This window comes from Sarcophilus harrisii, chromosome 5, assembly GCF_902635505.1.
Source record: "Sarcophilus harrisii chromosome 5, mSarHar1.11, whole genome shotgun sequence".
NCBI classification, from domain to species: Eukaryota; Metazoa; Chordata; class Mammalia; order Dasyuromorphia; family Dasyuridae; genus Sarcophilus; species Sarcophilus harrisii.
Window position 1 is genome coordinate 31,297,843 of NC_045430.1, and position 10,132 is coordinate 31,307,974.

General features: G+C 35.8%; 1 protein-coding gene across 1 annotated transcript; it reads right to left on the reverse strand.

The window, feature by feature from the left end:
* Window positions 1-586: 586 nt before the first annotated feature.
* LOC116419495 (ankyrin repeat domain-containing protein 7-like) lies at window positions 587-3,062 on the reverse strand. Its single transcript, XM_031940140.1, has 4 exons — window positions 3,016-3,062; window positions 2,592-2,706; window positions 2,224-2,397; window positions 587-707 (listed from the first exon to the last, which is right to left on the reverse strand). Exons 1-4 carry the CDS (start codon window positions 3,060-3,062, stop codon window positions 588-590), a joined length of 456 nt encoding a protein of 151 aa, XP_031796000.1. The 3' UTR covers window position 587.
* Window positions 3,063-10,132: the final 7,070 nt, after the last annotated feature.

Sequence of the window (10,132 nt, forward strand, 5' to 3'; positions counted from 1 at the left end):
TTGGTCCTCAAGGACCAAGGGAACAACAAGTCAGTGTGTTTCCTGGATTTTTATGAAGAATGACAAAAGTCCTGTAGGATGAGATTGAATGGAAGGATTAAAATAAGAATCAGTGTCATGAGTATTCACAATTAGATCAAGGGTCCATCAAAGTATTCTATCATATCATGCTTTAATTTATCTGCATTTGTCAATGTGCATATTCTTAATGGAAACTGAAATAAGAAGGAGCAGAAAATACATGCTAAAATCCTCATGGGTGACATCAAGATTATTTCATAAAGAGATTCAATTGAATCATGAGAGTTCAAAACTTCTATGGAATAATCTTAAATAATTTAAAATTAGTAAAAAACTGCAAAGAATAATCACCAATAAAGAACGAGTACTATGTCCACATGAAGTGTTTTCTCTCTTGCAGAATCATAAGATTTTTTTTTTCATAGCTGATGCTTGTTGACATTTTTCACCCCTTTGCAATGATATTCATTTTCAATTACTGTTGGTCACTAAGTGTTCTATGATTTAAGTTCCATGATTTAATTTTATTCCTCTAGAAATGTTGCTTTTTAAAAAAAAATTAAGTTTTAATTATTGTACCTTTTACAGCTATCCAAGGCATTTACATTTGCTCCATTCTTTAAGAGAAAACCTGCCATTTCAAAGTTCATTGTTGAAACTGCAAGCAAAAGTGGCGTAAGGCCTTCCTGCAAAGTCATAAGATATCATTATATAAAACAAGTATTCTACATTTGTTTCAATTCAGCTTATGACATTTTGTCAACATCTTATGTATTTGCTAATGACATATTAAGGTAGTATGGCACAATGGAACACTGGAGTTAGAGGACTAGATCATAAATCCTGCTTCTGTTAGTTAATTTCTATGTGATCAATAAGCAAATTATTTCACCTCTCTTGGCCCTAAGTTTCCTTACATGTAAAATAATATAATGAAACTAGATACCTCTGGGATTCCTCCTAACTATTAATAAGTAATCAGAAGATACAAATTCAAAATTTGTAAGAGACCATTTCGTATTATTCCATGGCTGTCTTCCTTTCTTGCCATTTTCATTTTATAATCAATTGTGCAAATGCAGCCAAACTTACTTCCTCAGAACTCTACCAAAATAAAGCTATAGTCTGCCTGGATTTAAGGTTGACTGGTTATCTTTGCCCAATCGTCTGGGGTGTAAAAACTCAAAACAATCACAACTACAACCACAATAAACAAAAATAATTTTTTTTTAACCTGGAAGAAAGTCATTCACCTAGCATTTCCCCCCTTTTATCAACCTTCCTAATATGTTCTTTGTTTTTCTCTCTCAAATATCAATGACAAAGAATAGAGCCTTTACTCAAAAAAAAAAAAATCAGAAATTATTCAGTAGTTTTAGAAAGAAAATGACATTAAATATGTAGTCATTAGGATAAAGAAAGAGTTAAGAATTTGTTCCTGTGAAAATTCTTTCTCTGGAAGAACAAATTTCAAAAAAAATTTCCTAAAAATTATGACATTTTTTTCATGTCAAATTCATATTATAAAGTTTAAATGTAGAAAAGCCTTATTGCAATATCTGCTGGAACTATTGCATTCTGGAGAGCAGACATAATATATTATGCAAAGAAGAATCTGGAGAGACAGATGTGATGAAATAGCTAACTAGCTAGCTTCAAAGTCAGTAGATTCAAGGCCTTCAACTGATACATGCTGACTGAGTGATACTGCAGTGCTCCAGCACTCTCCCTAACACAGGGTTTCTTAAATTTTTTGTGTCATGCAACCTTTCCAGAATAATGCTTTTAAATGCCTAAAATATGCAGAAAACAAAACTAATTATATTGAAATAACTGTAAACTTATTATACTCCTTTTAAAATTAATGGACTCTAGCTGAAGAATCCATGCCCTAAGATTAAAATACAGAGCAAGCACTGATCTAAATCAGTTGAGAGGGAATTTCGTAGGAATGCATGTGAATGTGAATAAATGTGAATTCATGTGAAAGAAATCTCTTCCAGGGTCATGCACACTCCTCCCTTCCTCACCCCTTCCATTCTGCATTAGAAAATCCTGAAGGCTAATGAACTTTGATTACAGAATGTTTTAAGTTATTTCCATTAAAGAAATCTTCCATGAATAAATGAATTATAAAATATGTGAACTGGACATTATTTGATTTTTTTAGTGATAAATCTACTTTATTATACAATAGGTTACCTTGTTTTTTGCTTCAATATCAATTTTATGTTTAACCAGTTTTTCTGCCATGAATTTGGTCCGACCAGAGGCAATATAGTGAAGTGCATTGTTGTTCCTGGCATCCCCAAGATTAGGGTCTGCACCATGTTCCAGCAGGATTGTTGCACACTCCTCCTGCTGACACTCTATTGCCTGTCAGTATAATAAATACAAAGAAATAATAATGTAATATAAAAATTAGTATATTCCAGCATCATTTGTGATATTTAAATGAGTTAGTTAAAGCCTAATTTTTTTTTACTTATTTAGTATCTTTTAATTTTCTTAATTAAAGAAAGAAAAATCAAAATGCATTTCATTGAACAGTATGGTTAACTGACACATACCTTCATTAAAGGTGTTCGACTGTCCTTATCCAACAAATTTAGTTGACATTTTCTCTCTACTAAGAGACACACAACATCTGGATGCCCATTAGCACAAGCCAGGTGAAGAGGTGTTCTACAAAAATGAGAGAGTAATATGATTGTTTGATAATGTGCTAAAACAATCAAAATTGTACCATTCTTAGGATAATTTTTAACATAACATGCATTATTATTCTTATGTCTAAATTGTAAACCATTTCAAAAAATAAATGACTGCTATTGTCACCTAAATAAACACAAAACATGCATTGCTGATATAATAAAGAAAATCTCAGGGAGAAGGGGGTCAGTGTTGGGGGAGAATATATCCAGTAGGTAGATTTAGATTTTACTACAGATTGGCATGGGAACTTTGCTCAGTTCCTGACCTCCACTGATTCACCTCTCCTGAGGTAACTTGCTGGCCGCTTGTACTTTGGGATTAACCATCTTGACGCAAAATTTAGCAGAGTTCCTACTGGCATGGCCCACTACAGCTCAGAACTCATGAATTCAAGAGATCTACTAGCCTCAGCCTCCCTGTAACTGGGATTGCAGGTGGGCTTCACCCTGCCTAATTGTTAAGTCTAATACCAACTTTACCCAATAAGAATATCCATCCACAATTACAAAATATTTAGCAAAACAGCTACCTCAGGAAAAAAAAAAATAAAACCTTATACATTTGCATATTTTATCTTTGTCCAAGCACATTGACACATATATGTGCATTCTACATTAAAGCTTGTTGAAATGCAGCAATGTACAGTTGAATTGGCTTTGTATTGCTATAGGTTATTCCAGTATTGAAAATATTTTGGTAATTCTACCATGCTGGAAATGTTTGCAGTAAGGGTCTGGTATGTCTGCGGTCCATGGACTAACCTAATTAATGATATAAAATATCCATAACAACAAAATCATGTATTATTGAAGTAATGGATGTGTATATAAATATTTATATATATATTAAATTTTTTCTTGTTTTTCAGGATTTTCCTTTTGCCCTTTTTTTATTCCTTCTTCCAGAGTGTGTAAGATAGGTAAAGGGGAAGAGACTTCTTCCTCCCCCATCCTCCCAATTGCAATGGTTGACGTGCTTAGAGGTAGCTTGATAAGGAGAAAAACTAGAACCTATTATGTGTCTACTGGGTCCCAGACACTGTGCTCAGCACTTTACAAATATTACCTCATTTGATTTTTGTAATAACCCTGGGAAGTGGATGTTATTATCCTCATTTCATACTTGAGGAAACTGAGAAACAAATTTGTTCAGGGTCACACAACTAGAAAGCATACAAGGTTGAATATGAATTCAGGTCTTTCTGAGTAATTGGTACAAATATTACTAAGTTAAATTAGTAACTAAATAAAACAGAAAAAAGCACAAGAAGGTTTTTGCATTTCAAAAATTAACTGTTAATTTTAAAAGTTCAATTAGAAAAAGTGTAAATGAAATGAAGCTTTTTATTATTATGAAGGAAATCTTTAAAAATGTGATTGGTCAATTCAGTTTACACTACTAATTTTATCTTTCTTCATCCAGGTTTCCCGCTTGCTTATCAGTTATGATATACAGATAGGCTTTTTTGTTCAAAAAAGAATAAGCAAAATTAAAGGAAGACAGAGTAAAAGGATGATATTCCTGGGAAAAATTTGGCAGAAATCGGGTAGAATTTTAAAATGTGTTTATATTTTTGAAATTATTTAAGCAGGAAATTATGTCTAGTGAAAGGAAGAAAACAAAGCAGCATCAAATGCTTATATTAGAGGAAAATATGGTGTAAAAACAACATGCATGGTAAGCCACCATGCTGACTGAGTGGCAACAGGTTACTAGGGCAACTTGGTTGCTATGCATTTTAGGAGAGAAAAACAAAAAAAGTAGAGGGAAGAGAAAAAGAACCAGAGAGTTTTCAGTGAGTTCACTAAGTAGCTGATGTTTACAGATTCAACGTTCATAATTTTGAGTATGACTATATATTAAATATAGGTAAACTTAAAACTGGTGGATAACAAAAAATACGCTGTTTAAATTCAGTTGGCAATGGTTCTCTGATTACATTTTAAAGTATCTCAGCCTTGAAAAATGACTCACATTCTTTTAACTGTTATATTGAATGGCTATAGGATTTATATTTTTCTTTAGATTTAGAAAATATTTGTATTTTAAACCAATAGTTACCTACTCTCATTTCCATTGTCATTACTATATTTAAATAAACTGCACTCACACACACACACACACACACACACACACACACACACCGCACACCCGCAAATTTATTTGTTTATTTATATGCTCTGAAACTGTAAATCGACCTGTTTGCCAGAGCAAGGTTTGTAAAGATAAACCAACTAAGAAGTCTTTCAGTGAGCAAATTCCTCATTTGCTTTAACCTATAGGGCTGTTTTCACTTACATTTTGTAAATGTTAAGCCAGGTACACTGATGAATAGCTCTATATGCACAAGTACCATGCTAATACCTTTTTTCCCCCCCTGGCTTTTAGGATAAGGAAAAATATTAAGCTTGTCATTTTTAATTTTAAAAGCTAACGAATGACTGGTTTTGAAATGACATGAAAAAATAAGTCAGAATTTCCCCCATTAAATACAACAGATTTGTGCCTCAGGGTGAACACAGTCAGGGAAAAAACAATTAGACTTGGAATAGAACAGGAGTCCTCCTGAGACTAGACAACAAAATTTGAATAAAGTCCCCAGGCTGGGATTAACCTGTCTGAAGTGCCACACTTCTCAGCTAGCTCCCCAAAAACATCAACTGGGGACTCCTTGAGTTAGCTGGTTGTGGCTGGAGCCTCATTGTTATGGGCCAGAACTCTTGTACTTGAAACAAAGATTCTTACAAGGTACTACCTCAGTGGAACTGATCAGACAATGGTTATCTAGTTTAGCATGGTGATTAATAGTTCTCTAAATTCAGTATGATTGATTTACTCTTACAACAAATAATGGTTCCCTAGTGATATGATGATTGGTTTATACTCAGTATAAATCATATAAACCGGGACAAACTCAGCCAGGGTTAGAGCCAGATTCATTCAACTTCATCTCACACCACCATGGTAGCTGGCCTCCTGCACTTCCCTGAGACCAAGGCCAGTCTGTAAGGCTTTCCAGAAAGCTGGTCCAGCCGCAGGCAAGAAAACAAGATTGTGAAGGAGATAATAGAGGATTTGGACTTTAACACCTTGCTATTCTTGTGGTGATTGCTCTATTGAAAAGAGGGCTGCCCCAGAGACCTCCAGAAAACCAAGGAGAACACTACACCTCATCAAAGAGCTTTTCCCTTCCAGGATTGTTTCTTGAGTGGGGATTTCAGTCCAGGAAGACAGTGTTTTTGAGAGGAGCCCTGGGTGAGAAGGAACCAACCTCTGATGACTGCTTCTGCAGCTAGGCAGGAGTACTGCTGGCTGTGGACACTTGTAGGAGGGAAGAGCTCCTGGTTTGGGGTTCCTGGTTAGAGTGGAGAGTTGAAGGGAAGCTTGAAGGATCATCTGCCCACCCAAAGATTAGAGATGCTTACACTACTACTTGTTATTTTAAAAAATGAACCAGCAAAGAAGAAAGAACCCCATCATTAAAACATATAGAACAGGGAAGATCAGGATTCATCTTCAGAGCATGACACTTTAGTAAAAAACAAAATAATTCTACCAAAAGAGTAATATGAAATGGCTCCCTACACAGAGAATATTTATAGAAGAACTCAAAAAAAAATTTCAAAAATCAAAAGACATTGAGGAAAAACTGAAAAAAAATTAAAACTATCCAAGAAAAACAAGATGATTGTGGGCAAAAAAAATCAACCAATTAGGAAAGGAGGTACAGAGTTTCAAAGATGAAAATGACTCTTTGAAAATTAGAATCAAGAGGGGGCAGAGCCCTGATGGTGGAGAGTAGATGTGGCTTTATGTGACCCCTTTCAACATTCCCTCAAATTAACATCAGATTAAGTCTCTGAACTGGTTTTGGAGTGACAGAATCCACAAATATTTAGAGTTCAATGATTTTCTTAAAGAAAATAGTTTGGAAGAACTTCAGGAAAGATCAGTTTCAATTGGGCAGGGGGAGACACTGCTGAGCTGAGACTTCAGTGCAGGTACCCCAGGGATGAGGAGCCAGAGCATTGTTGAGTCCATGAATTTGGGAATCTACTGTGAGGTTCAAAGGCTACTTTGTCCTGGTTGCAAGCTTGTGGTTTAGCAGATTTGCTGCAAGATACCCAAAAGCAAATACAAAAGGCATATTGTAAGCCACTGAGCCCCAGAACACGGGATTTGGCTATGATTACCCAGTAAGGGAAGTCAGTCAGAAATATTGTACATGACAACTTCAATATTATATGATGATCAATTCTGATGAACATGACTCTTTCCAGCAATGAGATGATTGATTCCATTTCCAATGATCTTGTGATGAAGAGAGCCATCTATACCCAGAGAGAAGACAGTAGAAACTTAATGTTGATCACAACATAATATTCTCACTCTTTTTGTTGTTGTTGGCTTGCATTGTGTTTTCTTACTTATTTATTTTCTTTTTTATTTGATTTCTCTTGTGCTCCAAGACAATTGTATAAACATGCTTATACATATTAGATTTAACATATATTGTAGCATGTTTAAGATATATTGAATTGCTTGCCATCTAGGGAGGGGATGAGGGAAGCAGAAGAAAATCTGAAACACAAGGCTATGCAGGGGTCAATGTTGTCAAATTATCCATGCATGTCTTAAAAATACAAAGCTTTATAAAAATAATCAATAAAAAAGAAATGTGAAAAAAGAAAATATAGACAAAAACATTTTTAAAACACTAGGATTATTGGATTATAGGAGAATTATTGTAAATATTTAAAGAAAAATAAATTTAAGAGATAATAAGCCTTTGAATATGTCAGATATAAAATATTTTGAGCAAATTCTAAGTTGAGTTGCATTTTCTATGATTACTAGAATCTCCTGCTCTATACAGTGTTCAACATATTTGGCCTGCTTTCTCTAGTAGTTTGGTTGAGTAAGTATAGAGTAGATATTATTTGCCCCTCCTAGCACAAAAAACTCCTACTTCCTGACTCCAGGCATTTTAACTGAATGTGAAATTTCACTCATGGAATTCACTTCTTTCTCCTCTCCATCTCTCACCCTACATAGCATGTTCAAGTCCCAGTTAAAATCCTACATTCTACAAAAATTTTCCCCAATCCCTCTTAATACAAAAATCTTCCTCTGTTGATTTTTACTAGTTTACCCTCTATGGAGTATCATGTTTATACTTCACTAATTTCATATGGTCTCCCCCATTGAAATGTGAGTGCACTGAATTTTACCATTCTCTGTATTCACAGCTTTTAGCAGTGTCAGTTACATAATAGATATTTAATAAATATTTGTTGACTGACAGTTCCCCACACATAGCACTACATCTTCACATACTTTTAATGGCTGCCTCCATGACTGGAATGCTCATTTTAACCTTCTAGCTTCTTCAATTCTCAGCAAAAGTCTTGCATTTTACAAAAAGCCTTTTTCATCTCCCTTAAAACTAGTACTGTTCCTCTTAGATTGCTTGTATATACCTTGTTTATATGAATATGTTTGCACCCACTTGTCATCTTGACTACTTGGTGAATCATTCAATATGGCTTTTCCACTCAACATTGCCTTCCCTTGAGTCCCTTCCCACTTAATCATATTGCCAACAGTGTCCTTTTAAGCCCCAGGCTTTCTATGCACATGCTGCTCAATAAGGCTGGAGAAAATCATGCAACTGTACTTACTAGGGCCACTATAAATTTGTGTTCCATGGCCTCAATTGGGCTCTCACTGATCCTACACAACTTTTTTTTTTTAATTAAAGCTTTTTATTTTTCAACACAGTGGCCCTTCAACATTCATCATCATTTTTTCCTGTCAGCTTAGCCAATCTGAGAGGTGTGGAATGCAACTCTTTTATATTTTACCTCCATAAATAATGCACTATGCCACAGCAGCTCTTCAAACCTTTTCATCTCTTCTCAAACCTCCCATGGTACACACTGCACCTAAAAATCAGCTAAAAATCTCAGCTCCTTTTACTAGGAAAAAAATGAAGCCATTTCCCTCTTTCACTCTCCTTACCTAATTCATCTAAATGACTTCTGCCACTATTTTTCCTTATCAATGAAAATGCCTTTACATATACAAGTGATACCATTCTATCTTACCCATAGTTGTTCTCACTCATCTTCAGTCTTTCATTGCAACCTGGCTATTTCCGTTTGCCCACAAACATCCCCATATTTTCTCCCCCATTCCTCAAAGAAACTTTACTTGATCAATCCATGCCCACTCTCATCCCATGTTTCTCATGTCTTTTGTAGTTAAATGCCATGAGAGGGTTGCTGACAAGAGGTGACTCCACTTCTTCTCCTGTCATTTTTTTTTAGCACTCTATGTCCTTTTTTCTAAAGTTTTCACAGATAGTAATTGTAATGGGCTGAGGTTTGAGCTGATGCACTGAGGTCCCAAGTACGTGAGGCTAGATAGTAATTGGGCTATACTCTATTAATATACATGATTGGATAAAGAATGGTCCCTGCCCACTCTCAGTGCAAGTCCTGATGTGTTGTATAGGAAATGACGATTTTGGTGGGTGGAGGCAGAGAGAGGGACAGGAAGAGAAGCTGGAGAGATTGGGCCTGGGTTCGAGACTCTGAGCTGCTGGTTGTGTGGCTGCTGGTCGAGCAGCTTCTTGACTCAGCTGCACACATTGCTATCGCCGATTCTCTTCCACCTCCGATCTTTCTTCACTGAGAATAAAGACTGACAATTTTCCCCTAACCTGAATTCCTGTCTCGTGCTGATTTTAAAATACACGATCTTCACATTTGGCGCCCAACGGTGGGAACCAAGGACTGAAGAAGTCTCCGGTGACCAGGAACTTGGGTGAAGTATGTTAATTAGACAAATAAGGAACTTATTTTCTTAAAACTAAACCAGTAATCTTTTTTTTTTTTTTTTTTGCTAAAATGGACAAATGCTAGCTAAAGACTCTCCATCCCCGCCCTCAACCCACCCAAGAGTGGTGCTATAGAAAGCATGATAAAGCTGACAGAAATACATGGGTTATATAACTTGGGAACAGATAGCGAGATTTGTGGGTATATTAAACTGCATCTCCCTTGGATCGTAGAGGAGGAAGCAGATCTTTCAAGATAACTGGTCCGGTTGGACAAGAGATGTCCAACATTTCAGAGAATATGGTCCTATTCAATTTCCATCAAGGCATTTTATTTATACAATGTATTTAAGTTAGCACCTAAGAACCTTAGAAGAAAGAAAACCCATGGTTTCCTTCCACTCCTCCTCAAATTAGCCAAGGATATTAAAGGAGGAAGACAATGAAGAGATTAATGACCATATCCCCACAGGGCATGGAGACTTAGGTGAGCAAGGTGTGGTGACCTTTCCCCTCAAGAGGGCGGCTTCAGCCCCACCCCAGGAGCAGTGATTG